Here is a 20,712-nt window from a genome sequence, read left to right on the forward strand (position 1 = left end):
TTGTTTTTGAGTGAAGTTATGTAAAAACAAACAAACAATAAACTGTATCTGTAAGTTGCATTTTCATGATAGAGATTGCACTACAGTACTTCTATGAGGTGAACTGAAAAATACTATTTCTTTTGTTTATCATTTTTCCAGTGCAAATATTTGTAATAAAAAATAATAGAAAGTGAGCAGTGTACACTTTGTATTCTGTGTTGTAATAGAAATCAATATATTTGAAAATGTAGAAAAATATCCAAAAAGATTTAATAAATTTCAATTGATATTCTATTGTTTAACAGTGCGATTAAAACTGCAATTAATTGTCATTAAAAAATTTAATTTTTTTGAGTTAATCGTGTGAGTTAACTGCAATGAATCGGCAGCCCTGATACAAGCAGATCAATAAATGCTGCCTTGTGAAAAGTATTTCTGGCAACATTGTTTTTCACTTTCTCTTTTTAAATCTTAGATCGTATAAAAGTGGGTCCGGTGTGAACAATAGAAGAACAGAGCTGTTCCTGAAAGAACACGAGCACCTTCGAAAGTAGGTTTTCTTAAATATGTGGATGAACCATTCTTTTTCTTATGGTAAAAGAATAAGAACAGCATCTACAGTTACAGTGCCTAGGACAAAGATTACAGGAGCCATTCATCCTCGTGCTTCAGAACATAAAAACCAAGCTCAACTGGGGTCAGGGAGAAAATCTCCTCCATAATATTCTGCAAGGTGCTAGGACACTACTTGGGTTTAATACTTTCCTCTGCAGCATCCAGCATATGGCGCTACTGAACACAGGATAGTTGGCTAAGTAGCCTGTACCAGTATGGCAGTTTCCTTGTGAGTTTAGATGTTTTGTGGCTGAAACTACTAATTAAAGGCCAAATGGAAGAATTCTCTCAGGGCAGCAAATGAATTATTTTGTGTTCTGAACACTTCCATTCCTTGGCGATGAGATCGGTTTTGCAGCTACTGTATATCCAGCTAAGTTGTGCTGTAATTGGAAGAATCTTTCCCTGTGTAACTGCAATCATATTCTAACTGAAATGCTTTGTTTAATGGTTATTTTTTGTTGTTTGCGCTTCCTTCTTATTTCAGTTTAATGAACATTGGAAGTTGGGCAATTTCTGCTTAGATTTCCCCAAAATAATGATCGGTTTATAATCCTATTGTGTTTTTGCTGATGAAGTGTTGGATAGAAGATTTTTAAACAAACAAGATTTACACAGACCAGATTGAAATATATTAGTGGCCAGGTTCTAATGAACAAAGTAAACTCTTTATTGTACGTTATATAGGAAAGAACATAGGGTACAAGATTGTTACACTGAGGTCACGTATAAACATTTCTTTGCCACCAGCAATAGCAAATTTTGCTGTTGAAAGTGTTTGTGGATATTTTACAAGCTGATTTTGTTGTTGGCTGTGTGCCTCTTCTTACTCTGTGATTTTTATTTAATCCTTTTTTTAAAAACAATCTTTCTGTATTAGCAATACCAGCATATGCCTGTCTGATAGGATGAATGGGCAGTCGTCTTCGTAGTTGATTCTATGGTGTTCCACCTAGAAGCTGACATATATGGAGGGAGGGATAGCTCAGTGGTTTGAGCATTGGCCTGCTAAACCCAGGGTTGTGAATTCAGTCCTTGAGGGGGCTACTTAGGGATCTGGGGCAAAATCAGTACTTGGTCCTGCTAGTGAAGGCAGGGGGCTGGACTCGATGACCTTCAAGGTCCCTTCCAGTTCTAAGAGATAGGATATCTCCATTAATTTAAATTTAAATATACAAGGGCTGTCTCCCAATTGTAAGAAGCAGTGTACTGCTGTACCTGTTTTTCTCAGTACTGTCTATTCTTTGTGGAATATCTTCTACGTAACCACTATATGTGCAAAAAAACTATTCAGCTTTTGTTCTTTATTCTATTTGCCTTTGGATTTCTGCTCTACTTAATGTCACTAAATCTTTCTTCTTTTGTGTCGATCAGTGTTAGACATAGAATGATAACCTGCTTTTCACTTGTCTATGCTAAGTGTGTAGAAAAGACTAAATCCACATACCAGAATTACTAATACCCTTAAATAGATATCAATTTTAGATGTATTTTTTTAACCAAAACTAAAAAGGCAGCCCAAAGACTTCTCCTTAGTTCTGTTTTTCTCAATCTAACTATGAAGGACTTCATCTATTTATAAAGTAGATGATCTCTGTTACTCTCCATCCATAGGGAATTGTAGTTTTGAAAGTTTGCCTCAGATACCAAGTTACATGGTCTCAAAGCTCTAGGAACTCAATAATTTCAACTGTGTGTGTATGGGGAGTTTGAAACAAGCACATTCAATCTGTTTTTCTCGTTCAAATGAGATCTAACTAATCAGCATGCACACTGGAATTTATTCCTCCTTTATGTTTAACACTTTTCTGTCCAAAATGATGCTGTGCTGCCAGGCATGAAAAATGGAAATATGCACAAAAACATTAGGGTGAAAAGGAGCAAAATCCCACGGAACGGTGTCACAAAGCTGTGGCTCTTTAGGCATTGCCTTTCATTCAGGATGTAGTCATATGGTCTCATGCTCGGAGTCTAACTAACTGATCGCCATATTTGGGGTTGGGAAGGAGTTTTCCCCTGGGTCAGATTGGCAGAGACCCTGGGGGGTTTTTGCCTTCCTCTGTAGCATGTGGCACGGATCACTTGCAGGTTTAAAATAGTGTAAATGGTGAATTCTCTGTAAATTGAAGTCTTTCTTTAAACCGTGATTTGAGGACTTCAGTAACTCAGCCGGAGGTTAGGGGTCTATTTCAGGAGTGGGTAAGGTTCTGTGGCCTGCAATGTGTAGGAGGTCGGACTAGAAGATGACCATGATGGTCCCTTCTGACCTTAAACTCTATGAGTCTATATTTGTGTAGAAAAGGCTTGGGTTTCAAAGAAACACAGACTTCTATGACTTAGTATGTTTCCACACCCCAGCCATCGTAAACTATAGGCTGTCACAAGGGGGCAGTATTTCATAGGGAAAGTTTTCATCTGTAGGCTGATATCTGTTCCTAAAGATAATTTTGTGTTGTAGCCAAGACTATGTAAAAAGCTTCTACAGGAAATTAAAAATACAGTTTTTAGATGGGTGATGAAGTATGGGCAGGCCACAGTTTCCCTTGGGATCCCTGGTGGCATTCAGAAATTCACTGGTCTAAAGCATAAGCTAATGATTTTCCTTTAAGTTGCATCTATTAACCTTTATAATCAAGAATGTTATTGAATTCTACAGAAACAATGCAATAGGTTTAATGTCTTGGAGGTGAACCCTAATTGAAATTGAGTGCACTGATGATGAACAAGGAGTGCCTATTAGTCTGAATAAACTTTTGTTCCCATATCATAAGGATTAAAAGCAAGTGTTAAGTAATGTTATAAATTTGTCATTTTCTGGAAAAAAAAATGTAAATTTCCTCTTGCAGTTCCTCTAAAATACACTTCTGATAAGTGCATAGAGAGGAAATTATCAACAGATCTTTAAATGGCCCGAAAATAGTGCAATGAAGGCACCCATTACATATCTTGTATGTTTCATCGGATGAACATTTTTAGAAATAATCAGGTCAAGCACCTTACAGAGGTATTGGTTACTTTAATCTTTCCTGGGGCAAAGTTTCATTGTGGTGATTAACTAATGTGGCTCATGACTTTTATTCTTTGATAGCAGTCTGATTTCACAGCAAGGATGATCCTTTTCAGAAGGCGGGTCAGAGTATTCCTGTGCCTGTGTGTGTCTACAATGTATAAAATATTAAAGGGTTCTTCAGGCTTATTTAATAGATCATTTGGAGAAACAGCTGTGCTGCTATTATTTCTCTCTCTCTCTCTCTCTCTCAAAATATGGCCAGTTGACACTCAACTAGATATTTTGTTGAGTTGTGATCTCTTACTGTAACAATTCTAAACCTCACATTATCTAATAGAGTTGTTTGCATCTTAAATCTAGTTAATAAAAATGCTGCTATTTATCTGTTCTCAAAATATACTTGACTAAAAATGAATTTGGTAAACTTCCGTACTTGATAGAATTTTCCCTGGTAGCCATTCATCTTACAGAAGATGGTGCCCTTTTCGGTTGATGAAGTACAGGTAGCTTTCTTGCCTGACTTGTGCTTCACTGTAGGCTATTATAATCAGTCAGCCAATGTATAATGCTGAGCTGAATCATTGTCAGGCTTGTTACTATATTATTTATTTTGAATGAGCCCTCACATTTCTGGAGACTTTCAAAGGTTATATGAAGATGAAATAGCTGTTAGGGATTCATGTGAAGTATAACTTTTCTTTTATATAGTCACTTAAAAAATGCAGGTTGTCTTACCGCTTTGTGAGATTTTTATTTTCACACATATCCCTAGTGTGAAATTTACTTGTAGTTGTTCAGAGTAGTTAAACGCAATGCAACAGTCAACACTTAAAATTCCAATTCAAATGGAAATAAATACTTCAACACCTATGTAGTGATTTCTGCTTACTTTTTCAGAGCAGTTTTTTTTAAGTGTGGAAGAAATTGCTACAGCATATATGGGAAGAGTTGCAACAGCAACCGCTAAATATAAATATTAGTTTTAAAACTAAAGCTAACCCTTAGCCCTACAATTAGTTGAAACTATTTGGAACTGGGGAGTTCCAGTCATTCATCCATCACAAGTCAGTTTCTTCTTATTACCTTCATATAAATTAATACTGTAGTTGCATTAAATAAAATGCTCTTCAAAACATTTTCCAACCAACCCTCCAGCCTTCTAGGCAAAAGAAAAACATCTTCAGAAGTAGAGAGAACATCTTCCAGGGACTGAGGGCAAAATGTAAGAAGATTTTTTTAATTAAAACATTAAAAACAAAAATGTATAAAGTAATTATATAGAGTGAGAAGTTATTCTAAATGTGTTGGAAACCCAGAGGAAACAATGTCATGGCAGAACATGGAAGGGCACGCTGCAAACTTGAGATAACTCTGAGGTATGTGCAGAAATGTGGTGTCAGAGCATAAGAAAACTGGCAAGAAATCAAAAGCTTGCAAGATATTCAGAACTTTTCAAGTGAGAATCCTTAGCTCAAAAGTAGATACTGGCATAGAAAATATTAAAGGATTTCAACATACTTGTCATCAGAGAAAGTAATTAGTGTGATATTACTGCCAAGAAGCTGGCGAATGGTCCATAGAAACAAGAAGGAGCTAGAAAATTATACCAAATGTGTTTCTGACAAAACTCTGAATTTTGGGATGCTCAGGACCTGCTTGCTGAGGGTGTGCACTGCAGACAGACTGTGATGCCAGGCCATTTGGTAGAGATAGCTGAAGTGGTTGAATCAACTATGAAGGTGACAGTAAGAGAACTTAAATATTTAAAAAATAAAATGAAATTGAGAAGGCTGTGGCAGAGCTCCTGAGAAAACATTGGTACTGTAGCTCAGCCTTGTGGAATTCTTGCCAATATGAAGCACCATTTTGACCCTGTCATTGATATAGTAAATACTTCAGCCTACTGCATGTTTATTTTAAGTCCTGGTAATGGCTGGTTGTAGTAAGAATTGACATGGTTATCCACTGTGTTTAACTACCTTCTTCTACAAGGCACAATCAGGAGAGCTGGTGGTTCCCATGGGAGATGCTATGTAACAACCTTTTTGAAGGAGTACTATGTGCTTCTCTCTAACCAGTCTCTGTCATATGCCATTATCAGATCCATGGGCTATAGTTCACCCAGCAGAGTCCAGGCTCATCCTTCACCCCTTCTTCTTCTGTATGAGAGGGGACTAAAAGGAGACAACGGTAACTCCTGGCAATGTTCTCTTTGCTCTGAAAACATTCCTCAGAAATCACATTGGCAAGTACTAGATCTTTCGGTCTACAGTGGCATCTGATTGATGGTAGAAACTGGAAGAGAACCAGCAAGAAATGCAATAAATAATTTTTCTGCACTTCAGGGGTGCTGTGAGTGTGGCTGTCTGAGGACTTTGTGGAGGGACACGGAATCTCTTCTATGGTAACTCCTGCTTTGTTTCTAAATTTACCTTTTTTACTCTTTCCCCACAGTGTGAAAATAACCCGCACCGTGATCATTCTAGGGAGGAGTAGTTGTTCATTGAGGCACTCTGAGACAGGAGCTTGAGCACTCATAGGGATAGCAGTTTGACCATACTACTGATTTCATACTGTAGGGCTAAACAGTTGTTGCAGTTTTCTATGGGGGAAACCAACTGCTTCCTTTGCTTTGAGACTGAACGGAAGTAAATGTTAAAGGCAGCGGCTCAAAACATTCAGTAATGTGGAAAAAAACCACTCCCAAGTGGCATAAACTATTGAAGCTTGATTTAGTAAAACGCTAATCAGGCACTTGAAGAAATTGCCAGGAATGTTCACTCACTGGAATTTCTAAAGCCTCTTCTGTGGATTCAGCTTTTTTTTTTTCCCCAAAATCCAGAGCACTCAAAGGCCTTCATGCAGCATATTAATCTGCTACATTTAGTAGTGTAATACATTTGTTATCTCTTCTGGAAAGATGATGTGAGTGCAAAATGGAGAATTGATTTGCTTGGTTATACGTATGTAGATGAATTGTAAAGGGGAGGAAAGTTCAGAGATGTTTACATACAATAGTTTGGGTGAAAAGAACCCCCTACCCACAGCTGGCTTAAGTTCCTAGAGAATTTTGACATCCCAACCATTGTGCGGACTCCCGGCATGCCTGCAGTATGCAAAATTGCTACCAGTGGTGCACAAGTGATTGTGCCATCATGCGGATTGCACTTGCCCTGTGTAGGGCTGACCAGTGTCGGCTGGTACAAATGCTAGTTTGGCAGTGAGTGCTGGCGTGCATAGTTCAGTTGGTTCTTGCAGTACCATCCCATAGTGCTGCTGCTCAATCTTCATTGATGACTTTAACAGCACAGAGTGCTGGATGCATGCAACCCTCAGCTCCATTTAGCCTTCCAACTCCTGTTCTGACAGGCTCGAGAGCAACAGGGTTTCCAAAGACACTGGGGGAATTTGTCTGGTTCTCCACCCTCCAACTGATCCCTTCCTTCACAATTGTGAATTGAAGGAATTCCATTATTTCTGTAGCTCCTTTAATTCTAAGCTTTAAAAGGAAATCAGACTTGTAGGTCAAGGGCGGTTTTCCACCTCTCTGGACTGGTAAATGAGTTGTTTGGGGCTATGGATAGGTTGAGGTAAGAGAGAATCATGTAAAGATCTCAATAGTTGTTAAGGAGGGAAGACCAGAAATTAGGTGAAATATTGTTCTGTTTTTGCGTTCCCATCTTATGCAGAGGCTCCAAGACTAATAGAGAAATGTGTACGCTTCACTTGTGAAAATTTGCTTCTCTCAGGTTCTCACAGTTAAACAGGCAAGTTTGTCCCGCTTTTCCTGTTAGTATATTTTTTGGCAAGGTGAGCAAATAAATCATTATCTTTCTCGTAGTACTGTTTTCTGTCAAAAAGAAGCAGCATCCTTAATGATGAATGGACAGTATTTAACAGTTTAGAAACTGCTGTGAAAGTGCTGTCCTAAGAGGAAAGAGCCCTGTCCGCTCAGCATTTACTTTTGGAAAATGTAGCACTGGGAAGTTCTACAGTAATTGACCAGGAGTTGTATCCTAAATCAGCAGAGGAGGAGCTAATGTGTTCGTTTAAACTGTCAGTATAGAGTGTGTGTGAATGTTTTCTTCCTATCACATATCTGCAGTTTATGTGGATTAAATGAATGCTGTTTGCTGACATTGATGGTTGAGTGTAAACCATTTTCTCTATCCTTTCTCCGACTTCCAAAAATTCATATCGAGAGAGATTTTATTACACACATTGCACTCAGTGAAGAACTAAGTGAAGCACTCCATAGATGTGTTTAAACGTAATACATCAGCTCTTGCTGTGATGTATCTGTATTGTCATTTGGGGTCACTGCATCATTGACTTTTGGCTCCGCTGCTTTATTTTCTTTTGAATGTCTGTCCTTCCCTTTATGCACTGGCTTAGATAAAAGTGCACACCGTTGATAGGTTGTTTTTTTTTTGAGGGTTTTATAAGGCCATATGTATTATTTAATTTTGATATTTCAGTTCTCCAAGGTCTCAGAATCAGCCACTGTTATCATCTAGCTTGCAAAATAATCTACACTAGAACTAAAAGAGGAGTTTGTGTAACTTAGCTGAGGGACACATTCTCCCAAGTGCTCAAAAATCTCTCTGGAGCTAGAGTGACCCTGTGCTAATTGTATCCTGTGGTTGTGGTGGGAACAAAGAAGCCCCAAAACAATAGGAGGGAAAGCAGATAGAAGAGGAGTGTGCTCAGTATTCAGAAGGAAGAAGAGGGGGGAATAAGATGTGAATGAAATACAGGGATCTACTCTCACTTCATGGTGTTATTAATAAATAATACACAGTGCATAATAATACTTGACTAATTTACAGGGGTGTTTAGGATAAATGAGTTAATGTTTGTACAGTGCTTTAAACACAGCTAAAATACAGAACATGCATCTGACGAAGTGGGCATTCACCCACGAAAGCTTATGCTCCAATACATCAGTTAGTCTTAAAGGTGCCACAGGACTCTCTATTGCTAAAATACTATGTTAGTGCTAAATATTATTTTATGATTGCTTTCTCAGGTCCCCACAGAACCTGATCCTGATGACCTATTGTTGATCAGTCTGAAATAGCCACATGCAGTAATGAACAATCTGCATGAAACTAAAGATTTTCAGACTTTTTCATCATGTGGCCAGACCTTGGAGAGATTGTCTTGCAGACCCTTGCCCTCCCAGGCCTGATCCTAATGGCAATCACAAAACATCATTGTGGGAACTACAGCAGTAGTTTACGTGAAAAAGTCACATTAGGGAAGTACAGTATTTATGTAGCTTTAACTTTCTTTGATATAAGCTTTTTCCTTTTAGGAAAAATGACCTCCTGCTCATTTAATTTCCCCTCCTGGCCCTTTTTCTTTTTCCTCTGTCCCCTTGCTCTTTTGCATGTGTTTCTCCGCTGCTTGCTTCTCCTTTCCCTCTGTATATGCTTAGTCTAAGGGCTGGTCTACACTACCGCAGTAAATCGATCTAAGTTATGCCGCTTCAGTTATGTGAATAATGTAACTGAAGTCGACCTAGTTAGATCCACTTACCACGGTGGCTACACTGCGCTGTGTCAATGGGAGAGTGTCTTCTGTTAACTTCCCTTAGCTTCTCGGGGAGGTGGAGAATGCAAATCAATGGGAGAGTGCTCTCCCATCGATTTAGCGAGTCTTCGTGAGACCCGCTAAATTGACAGTCGCTGCATTGATTGCAGCAGTACCAATCTAGCGGTGAGTGTAGATATGCCCTTAGCATGCGGCCCAGTCCCTTTGCCTTCTCTTAGGTAGCAAGACTCCTAATCTGACCCCTCATTCCCACTCAGGCTGTCCCTAGAAGCAGATGGGAAGGAGGCAGAGCCATGAGCCAGCACCAGGTGATTGCAGGCTCTCTCAACCACAGTTTGAGACGTGCTGAAGTAGGGTGGCGTACATTTGTTTTTTAAAGCTGCTGCTAAGTAAAGTTCTTTAAATTGTGGTTTAATTTGGAGGCAATATAACCTCATTCAGTTACTGTAACAGTATGAGGCCCATTTATCTTGGTCACGCTGTTGTCCTAGCTTTGATACAGTTTTTTAACCAAAGCAGCTTCTTATATTGTCATTTTCTTTCCTCATAGATAGTTATGAAGAAATCCGCAAAGACTGAAAGAAACCAGCTGTAGTAAATGCAATTAATTCAGAATATTTTCCCGTATAAGTTTCTGATGTGATGTCATTTGATTAGCCACAAACGTACTGTGTGCTTCTAATACAAGGCCACACCACGTTGTCTACTGAACTGGAAGGCAGACCGTGAGAAGGGATTCAGAAAACTAAGTTAAAACGTCTGTGTGCTGGGCATTAACTACAAGAGGCCGTGTAGCGTTGTTGGGTAGTTTTTTCCCCAAGTGCAGTTAAATACCATCAGTTTGTGTCTTCCTCTTCCCATGTGCAATTTGAATGACACACATAAATAGCATCCTTTATCCGAGTCAGCCTAATAAAGGATTATTCATGCTACAACTAACTAATGAGAGAGGCTAAGGCGATTACCTTGGCTTCTGTGTGTCGTAAATGGCCTCTCTAAGCAGAATTTTGAACGTCCAAAAAGACCAATTTTGGAGAGGACCTTGTGTATATAATCATCTGCATTTATACACTTTCCTCCTCAAGCTATAGACAGCATATTTATGCTTAGTGAATTTAGACTCTTGAGTCAGAATTTCTTTAGACTCTTCATTTCAGGTGTTAGGCAGGAATCCAAATTGATTCTCACTTTCCCAGTGTTCACAGATGGCACATAGCACAAATGAAGATACTGTAGTTCTGAGGTTGCAAATCTTATGAATTTGGGCCAGCTTGCGTGAAGGAGGAGGTAGGAAGCGGCGAGGTGTTCTAGGACGCTTGTTAAAGCTTATGCTTTTTAAAACTTAGCAAGAATGCGTACATAATTCTTTATTACCATCACTTGACTATTTATTAAGCGCTGCTGGTGTGCCTGGTGCAGTATAAAATACACATAAGTGGTCCCCTGCTCCATGAGTTTAGTCTGAAAGATAAGACTGGACACAGAAGGGGATTTAGAATAGTAAGTTGACAAACTCATACATAAGTTTGTCTTTTGTTTGGGGGCCTTCAGGGGAGTGATTTAAATGAAGGGAGAGTGGGTGTCTGGTGCACCGAGATTTGCATAGTTTATCTAAAGATACATGATAATTGAAAGTGTTTCCAGTTTCTAAACATATTTATCCTTGCTGATTTTATTTTTCTAGGGAATTTCAAACCAGACCATCCTCCAAATTTTCCTGATTACCCTAATCTGTCACTGTGTCCTTCCTTTAGCTGGGTTTGTGTGTATTGACTCCATGGGCTTCTTTTAAGAGCCTATAAACCATCAGCTGAAGGGGCTATGTCAGGATGACATGGGCCACTTCTCCTCAAACGGTATGTCTACACTGCAATTAAAAACCCGCAGCTGGTCCATGCTAGCCGACTTGGGCTTTCAGGGCTCCAGGCTAAGGGGCTGTTGAACTGTGTTGTAGATATTCAGGTTTGGGCTGGAGCCTGAGCTCTAAGACTCTGCGATGTGAGAGGGTCCCAGAGCTTGGGCTGTAGCCTGAGCCGAAACGTCTACACCACAATTAAACAGCTATTAGCCCAAGCCCCATGAGCCTGTCTTAGCTGGTGTGGGCCAGCAGTGTGTGTCTGATTGCAGTGTAGACATACTCAAAGGGGCTGCCTCTCCAGCACTCGCAGGTGTATCTCATAATAGTTATCCACAAGGCTGCCAAGCCAGCACAAATATTACTTAATAGATGATAAAAGTCATATCTTTCAGAAAAAAGCTTCATAGCTCATATGAATGTAATTCTATAACTATATAAGCCAGTCATTGAAATACTTTGAGATTTTTGGGAAAGTTCAAAGCTTGCAGGCAGTGGAGAGAGATGCTCTCTTATTATTTATAAATAACTGAAATAAAAGCATATGAACATCAGCCAATCACTCCAGCATTTAAAAGCGTTTTCCCCTTTAAAAATGGAGTTTGAGGTTTATTAGAATAAAATTGCCGTCTGATTGGCTTTCATCCCTACATACTTAATATTGAAGTTTCTTCAAAAACATGAGGATCCAAGAAAGTACCCTTTATAAAGAAAAAGGGTTATTATATAGAACATGCTACTTGTGCCTGACATTGACTTTGCATAGAGCTAAATCAATGAGATTTAAGAGGTTAACATGTATTCTTTAATCATTGTAATTAATCACTATGTTTATCTGAAAGCATTAGCTTTCTAAAACCAAATTTGTGGTTTCTTTCTAACTGTCTTGTTAGCTGTGTGGATTGGCGATACACTCACGTGCATGATCCTGCCACCAGAGTTGAGGCTCTGTAAGAATGTTAATGTGTAAGTGCCATTTTGAAGACCTGGGACTTAACCATAATAATTTGAAACTTTTGATTTAAAAAGACAACAATATTTGGCTAGTTATTATTCTCTTTTCTGACTTAATCAGTTGTGTTATTTCACATGAAAAACAGCCTAGATATTTATCTTTGAAAAGTCGTAACTTGGCATCCTTAAGACTACTTCTATATAAAAAGTCAAATTAGGGAAGACGTACATGTATTTCAACATAGAATTAAAGAGAGTGCCAGCTTTGACTAACTAGTATTAGTTTGCTAGACTGATGATTAGGAGTAATTATGGTGAATCATGTTAATCTCAAATATTTTCTGCAATGATATTCTGCGTTAAGGTCAACATCCAATCCTGCTTTGTGCTATCATGTCTAGATATGTTACGGGTCTTAGTTCTGTGTGGTGGTAGGTACCCACTGAGCTGTAATACCCTGTGAGAACAGGCAGAGTTAAAGAGGATGCATCAGCCTGGGTTTTGAATTTGTATTTCTTTTTAGGAGCTGGCTATTACTAACATGACTGTGCAGTCTGTATTGTCCACCAGCTATTAAGAGAAATCTCCTGCACTGTGATGGTATGATCCTGCAAATCCCCTGGCATTGGAGTTACCATTTTCCCTTGAATAAGTCTCATAAGTTGGGAATCTTGCAAATAAAAAATCAGTCACATAAGAGCCGGCACATTTTAAAAACCCTGAAATCTTTGACTTGGCATTTATGCTACAAGCTTCACTATGAAGTTTCTTCATTTATCTTTTTATTTTTTAATACGGTTAAAGCTCGTATTGGCACTTGGCATTCTGAGATAATTTAGGTGAATTCTGTGTAACTTGTCTGTGTAGTGACATAGGTTATCCCTAACATAGGCTGCAGATTAATAGTTGCCAAGCAGTCATTCAGTGAGCTGTAACAGCTAGCCCAATACTGTAGTCAGACCCTTTCCTAGACCCATGGAGACATGTTAGCTAGCTCAAATAGAGTGAATCACTAGAGCGTACTAGGTTTCAGTTGTTTTGTCTGCTTTGTTCATCCATTTCCTATCCCCCCAGGAGGATCTCCTGCAATAGCAGGATACAGTGAGAAATAAGAAGTCAGAACTGGCTGTGGGCCTCCCTTAAGTTCATATCTGTCAGAGCATACTATGTGCTGTTAAAAACAACCACCACCGCCTAAAGAAAACATAAGCTACTACCCAACCAACAGTTCATACATATCAGTTACATTGGTTGCATCCTGAAAAGAAAGTTATTAAACAATTTTTTTCTTGAATGTTTGTTTTCCTACTGGCTGGTTTGCTTTTCAAACACAGGGCTCCAGCTACAAACTGTTTTAAATATTGTGATTGTTGTGCTAATTTGATACCTTGGTATGATCTAAAATGAAATACCCAGACAAAGTTTGGCAGCTAACAACATTGGCTGTAATTGTGCAAACTTCTCCACGGAATGCATCTAGACCTGGAGCATACTGCTGATTCGGGTCTCGTCCTTCCCACTTCAGTGGTGTCGATATACCATATTCCTGACTTGCATTTATCCCTTTTTTTGGGCCGGTCATGGGCACATCCTCTGCCTTACCCCTACTCTTCATTCTTGACTTATGCAGTACTCTTTATTCTAGTCCAAAGACGCTTCTGAATGGAGACTATCATGTTGAATTAATGAATTTATGACAACCTAGACTTTAATGATCATTTAAGAACCCCCAAATAATTTTTGCTTTAGATCTAGGTAGAATGGCCTTCCCTAATTTGGCTTTTTATATAGAAGTCGTCTTAAGGATGCCAAGTTACAACTTTTCAAAAATAAATAACTTGGTGGTTTTTCATATGAAATAACCAAATTGATTAAGGCATAAAAGAGAGTAATAACTAGCCAAATGTTGTTTTTTTAAATCAAAAGGCTTAAATGTTTTAAAAGACATTACATTTAGAAATAACTGCAGATATTCGAAAAACTAACCCTCCAACGCACCTGTTGGAAGTAGGTAAATGTTATGATACAGAAAAGGGAAATTTGGCACAAAGGGGGAGTGAGTTGCCCAAGATCAAAGAGCGCAGAGCTGGGAATAAAGTCCAGCTCGGACTCCCAGTTCTCTGCGTTAACCTAGAAACAGTACTACGGGGTGTGTGTGTGTGGGGAATTTAACCGTACATCAAGGAAAGTTAAAAAGCTACGTGTGCTTGTGCATCTGGTTGCTTTTCTGAAATAAACAAGCAAAAGATGCATGTTTGATTTGCTTCCAGCATTCTTTTGAACTCCAATTCTTAACTAGAACAGCTTTGTCCCCCAAGGTTTTTATTGAAATTAGGAGCCTAACAATTATTGAAAGTCTTTGACATGGGTTAGCTCTAATAAAGCAGAAGCACATCTTGAGCAGAGTCAGTGACTGCTTTGTTCTGCAGCATCACTTTTGTTTACAATTTTTGAAAAAGCTATTTTATTTTTAAAGGAGCCTCCCCCACTGAGTTCAGTGTTCAGAGTTTATGCTGAATAGATGCTTTATAAAATTTGCCTCCCCTGTTTGTAGTTTTACCTCTTGTTAGTGTCTTACTGTGAAGTACCCGTCAGTCAGTCTGTAGCAATTTAAAAGCCTGTTTTGAGTAACATCAAGGCATTTACTTACCACCTCAGCACAGCATTTTAATGAAATGAATATCTAACTGTCAGCTTTGTGTACTGAGAAGTGATTTGTCCAATGCTTGAAATATGTGGTGTTGCAACTACCCAGTCTCATTTTCTTCATAAACTTCATAACAGAGGCAACTCTTTACATTGATGTCTTCTATAATCACTTTGTATTTTGTAGGTATTTACTATTTCAGGGAGCAGTCTCACCTCTCATCAAACAAGACAGTAGCAGTTGTAATAGTTGATATACTGTGTGTGTGTGCATAATGTATGTGAACACTATTAATTGACAGGAAAGAAGACCCTTATGCACTTATATTTCTATTTTATGGGCTGAGAAACATTTTAGTGCAAAACAGTAAGTAAAGAGCTTACAATGCTGTTACCATGTATTCATATCTATTTAACTTCAGCTAGCATGAAATTAAGACTACATTTCTGGTGTGGGGGTTATTTGGTGTGTCTGTGAAAATTAGCAGGATATTGCATTATTGTCGTTTTCATTACCATGGGGTTGCCCTGTTTTAAAACTCATCACAACTCTGGCTGATAAGTTATTGCAGAGGTGGGGTGGCTTTGAAAACTGGGTTTTGCAAGTATTTTATTATTTATTCATTGAGAAAGTGGTGGGAATGGGTTTAGAACAGACTCTAGTAAAGTAACCTGGAATTCCCAGTATAAATAATGTACATTGTTTAAAGAATGTTCTTGGCTCTTTAAATGTCTCGTACTTTTGTAGATGCCTATTATACATCAGTGGTTGTGTGTTTAGCCCCAAAGGGCTTAACAGATTTTCTATTAGAGGAAAGTCTCTTAGAGGAGGGTGAAACAAACTTTTGTCCAGCCCATCCAAAGGACTGCTGCTGAGATCATTGTCCTTTCCCTCCAATCTATTGCTGGGATTTGCAAAGGAGTCCAAGGAAGCTAGGTGTAACTCCCACTGCAATGCAATCAAATTTGGGCACCTAAGTCCCTTAAGGCATCTTTGGAAATGCCAGCCTCGTTCATGCCTTTGGGACGGCATTATATACACTTATGGAGCTATATTGAAATAATGGTTTCTGAATCCATCCCCTGTTTTTCTGGAGATGTAAATAATCAGAGCTGATAGGAAAACGGAAACCCTTTCTAGCGAGAAATTTCATATTTTTTTTTAAAATGTTCATCCTGAATGAGGGTGAAAAGTGGGCTGCAAAAATTTTCATGGGAAGGGATTTATAGAAAAATTCAGGAGAACAAAACTGAGATTTTTCTGCTTCTCAAGTGCCCACCTTGAAGACTTTTGTCAATTTCACTTCAGGAAGTGAAATTGACAAGAGCCTTCCAGCCTGGCTGCTGGTGAAGCGGAGAGCTTGGGTGTTCAGAGTGTCTGGCAGCGAAGGTTGGGGAAGGCAGGGAGAGTGAAAGCTAAGGAGGCAGTGTCAGGGCACTCAGCTTTGTGGAGAAGAAACCTGCATAATTTTTATAGTCAGGGGTAAGATTTTGATGAGATGTCATTTCATTCTTCATGTTAGGGACTTCCTCATAGCAGTCTCGTTCTGTCGTCGTGAACCTGATATCTTGATCTGCTTCACTGTAAACACTTCTGATGGGAGATGCAAAATGTTGGGTTAGGAATATTAGTATATTCCTAAAATTGACATTCATAATTTAGGGCAGTGTTAACTTTATTGCTTCCATGAAGCCATCTGCTTTCTGAAAATTAGCTGACTTCAAAACAGAATCTAAGAGGGCGAAGGATCCTGTTTCAGTGTAGACAGCTTTCACTTTTTTGCCAGCAAAACTATTAGTTGAGCCTTTAGATCTTTAAGGCCAGAAGGGATGATGATCATCTAATCCAGTCTAGTCTAGTCTAGTCTCAATCTTTTCTTTCTGAGCCCCCCCTCCCCCCCGATCTAAAAACTCCATGGGTGGGGGTGGGGGGGGCTCCTGGCTTCAGATGCCAGAGCGGGGAGCTTGCGGCTCCTGGCTGCAGACATGAGGGGTCGTGGGCTTTAGCCCTGCAGGGCTGGGCCTCAGGGCTTCAGCAAAGGGGGGCTTGGGGGCCTCAGTTGCAGAGCTGGCCGGGGGGGCCTCTGGGCTCCAGATTTCAGCCTTTGGGCAGGGTTGGGGTTTGGGGGTTTAGCCCTGCGGGACTGGGTGAATGGGGCTTCAGCTGGGGTGGTGGGCTTCTGCCCCACGGGGGCACCAGGGCTCGAGACTTCAGGTTTCAGCCCCGCGGGAAGCACCGGGGCTTCTGCCGCAGAGCCCCATGGACCCATTAAACTGGCTCACGGCCCCCTAGGGGAGTATGGCCCCCTGGCAGAGAACCATTGATCTAGTCCATCCTCCAGCATAACCTTGGCCATTGAATTTCATTGGCCATTGTAACAGACCTCTTGATGTCCCTGGGGTCTGCATTTTGGTATAGTGTAGTAACTCTCCCCTTCTAAAGGTGATATCCTTCAAATCCCCATTGTTAACAAGAACTAGTTTCCATCCCCCTCCTCTTTAGCTTTGCTGTCAGGTTAAAGGTGAAGAATGCTCTTCTTTCACTTGAGAGACTTGTTTCTATTGAGTATAATTTCACCTTTGGAAGAAAGCCATCTTGTACTATCAGCAGATAAAAAGACAAGCCTGAGAGTGCAGGAAATTTTACAAGAAATCACGTTGGCAAAACACCATTGCAGATCATCATACATTACTGAATTGCATCTCAAATTTGGGCTACAGATGGTTTAAATGTAGAGTGCACTTTAAAGTTTAAAATTGACAGACATTCAGTGTGTTGTGTATTTACCCCTGCAATTATAGGAATCATTTTTTGAAACCTAATGAATGGGCAGATGGTTGCTATATCAGTAATTTGGCCAAATCCCTAGCTGGAAGCCCCATGCTTTACTGCATCCATCTCTCTCTCTCTTAAAAAAAAAAAAAAAAAAAGACAGCGGATGAAGATTCACAGAATTGGGGAGGCAGAGCACATTAAGGCTTTCTACAGAGATTTTTTTAATAGAGTTGTGAACAGAATAATATTAAAAGAAAAATCTCAGTGTTCATCTTTTATTTTTTGTTGGTTTTGCTGGAAATGACTTGCATTAATACCCTGAGCAACATTTAGGGCTGTTGTTTGCAGGACAATAATCCTTTTGAAGATATTAATCTTGCAGTCCTTCTCTTTGTCTCTCCCACCTATAAAATAGGTAAGCATTATTATGCCCACTTGAGAGAGGAGTGAACTGTCTTACGCAAGCTTACACAGTAAGTGGTTGAACTAGGAATGGGATACAGAAGCCATGATGATCCGTTGTCTGCAAGAGTACAATTAATAGACAACGCTCTTCCCCATGATGCACTTGTGCAGTCCCCTTGTTCAGAGGTGTATGCAAATTAGTGTGTAGTGTTGTATCTTGATAGACCCAATCTCTTTTGTCAGGTTAGTGTTCAGCTTTTGTGAAGCTGCTCCTTAAAACGTTTACATATGAATGATTAAGTATTGATTGTTTCTTGGACAAAAATATATTAAATTTTTCCCTGGGTTACAACGTGTAATGAAAGCAGCACTTGTAATGTTGGGGCTGCATACAGTATGTAAAACTTGAAGAAAAGCCGATATAGTCCATTAGTGATTTACTGGAATTGTTCTGACAGTTGTGGTTAGTGATAATGACTTACAGTAATGGCTGTCCCTGTTTTAGTTCATTTAGTATGTTTCCGGTGGGTAATATACAGCAATTATGGAAGGGTTGGTCTCTCCAGGAACCTGTACTACCAAGAGCAGAGAGCCTCCCGAAACTTCATTATGGGGATCTTGGTGCCATTCAACCAATCACTTTTGGGCTCTTACTAGTGATAGGAAACCAGCTGCTTCATTTAATTAAACTTCTGAGGTATAGATGATTTGGGATAGTCTCTGGTTTTATATTAGGCTTTTAACCGTCCTCCTCAGATAAATTGTGTACTGGAAACTGACAGGAAATAAGTGGCTTGGAGGTAGCCTTATAGCAGGGGTAGACAATTATTTTCTGTCAAGGTCCAATTTTCTTGGTCAAGGTCCAGACTCCAGAGAAAATAATAATAAAATACAATGATGATGATAAGTAAATAAAAAGATTTCAGGGTCTGTTCAAAAGCATCTGGTGGTCCAGATTTGGCCCGTGGTCTACCTATTGACTACCCCTGCCTTATAGGATCCCTTTTTTAAGGGACAAAAAGTAAGTAGCTTTTGTTAAATCAGTAGGTTTCTCTTTGTGCTTTAGGCCCAGAATACAGCACTAACGGGTGGGGTATTCTATCTATAGGTATTGATACTGGGCTTGTTACTGTAGTATCTGAGCACTTTACAAGTTCTCATTTATAACTTCAAGGTAGTCCTTCCTGAGGAGCCCCTTGGAGAGAGGAAGGAAAGATTTAGATGGCAATTTTGGTGGGTATGAGAGAGAATTGAGCCTGAATGGGAGAGATCATAAATAGTAAGCAAATAATATGTATCCTGAGCAGCTGAATAATGCTGATTTTTCCCCACACATTAGTCTAATCAGAAAACATTTCCTAGATGATGCCAACATCTGCTGTCTGTGAATGTGCCACATAGTGTGGCTCCTGTTCAGTCTCCAGTATTTTAATAAATAATTCTGCCCAAGCATTTGTGGCAAGTTGTCTAGGAAATGTTGTTGGAATTTTAAATTTGAGGCTTCCCCCCCTTGCTGTTGTTATAAGCATTTCCGGGCATAGTAGTCAGTGACTGCGTGCCCTGTGTTCTCACTTGCATATTTCTATGATGCATAAACTGCATGTGACTATCTGGAAAGAAATTAAACTCCCAGTGACATTGTATGCTGACTGGCCAGCATGAGGTGCCTTTCACTCCAGATTTAACAGATTGCTTACGCTGATGGGAGTTGCATTAGAAGATAAGTTCTTTAGTGCCAGTATTGCTCTGTCGTCTCCCTACCAATTTAGTGTCTGCTCTCAATCTTCATGAAACTCTCTGGCTACCAAATGTTAAATTCCACACTACAGTGATCTGCAGAACAAGCCCACTTGGATGTTTAGCACCTATAAATGGGGTGTTCAATCAAGATTTCTGCATATCCGTGTAATATCTTAATTTTAATGTCCCATGTGCCTGCAAGATATTTGTACAGGTCGTTATGCTTGAGGATTGCAGACATGCTACACTTTTTCATTATGCCTCTGAGGAAGTAAAGTCTGAAAACTCTTACTCTGAGTCTTTTTATCTTCAAGAATTTGTTTTAATTAACACATGAAGCAAAACCTGCAAGCTTGCAGTTTGCTCAGAGATTTGTGCCTCTATCCATCTGCTCTCAAAATCGTTTCCATATAAGGAGCCATTTGTCCCTGAAAACACTCATTTCATCTCAAGTCATTACCTTTTTGACAGATTATCTCTTTTCAGATTTTGTCATGTATATTGATGGAGACCTGAGATTTATACTTTGTAGTCAAATCTATCCCCCTACTCCTCGCTGTTTGTCATATGCTTTTCACATACCTCAAGCTGCTGCTTCCACCAGTACTTTGCTAGAAGCTCAGCAAGGACTTTCCTGTTGTTTGCACAAGGCTCTTTTTACGGTGTTCCCTTTTATGGACAGTAGCATTACAAAGGTGTGGACGTTTTAATTTCATTTTTAGTTTCCTTTTTGGTGGACAAAACATTTTGTTCACTACCACAGAATAAAATGTATTCTAGTTTTCATTCCCTACTTAATCTTAAAAAGTTGAATGATCTGAGGTTTTTTTTCCTTTTTGCCCAAAACAAGAGAGATGTTTGATCTTTGCTTTTGATCAACCAGAGCTTTTTACTTTAGAGCCTCCACTTGTTTTTTTCAAAACGATTGAATGGCTGGCCGTGCAAGTCAAGTACACCTTCTCCTGGTCGGTATGTTTGTAATATTACATTCCTTGAAGCTTCTAGTTGCCTAGCCTGGTGATCCAGGGCTCTGAATATAGAAATGACCTAATGCAAGCAGTTTGGTGGAATCCAGGTTGGCAATTAATCACACTCCCTCAACTGAAAGATAAGGTGTGCATCCCACCCCAGCCAATAAGGTTAACAAGGGCATGAGAGGCCGGTTAGGTCACC

The 20,712-nt window shown here is 39.5% G+C and overlaps 1 protein-coding gene across 4 annotated transcripts in view; it reads left to right on the forward strand.

The window, feature by feature from the left end:
* Positions 1-20,712, forward strand: part of GOSR1 (golgi SNAP receptor complex member 1) — a 61,709-nt gene that overhangs the window by 12,147 nt on the left and 28,850 nt on the right. For all 4 annotated transcript variants that reach the window (XM_024105943.3, XM_065572876.1, XM_024105944.3 and 1 more), the window contains exon 6: positions 458-532. In XM_024105943.3, coding sequence (XP_023961711.2) covers positions 458-532 — 75 coding nt within the window. The remainder of the gene's footprint in view (positions 1-457; positions 533-20,712) is intronic.

The sequence above is a fragment of the Chrysemys picta genome, chromosome 19 (genome assembly GCF_011386835.1).
Source record: "Chrysemys picta bellii isolate R12L10 chromosome 19, ASM1138683v2, whole genome shotgun sequence".
Classification (NCBI taxonomy): Eukaryota; Metazoa; Chordata; order Testudines; family Emydidae; genus Chrysemys; species Chrysemys picta.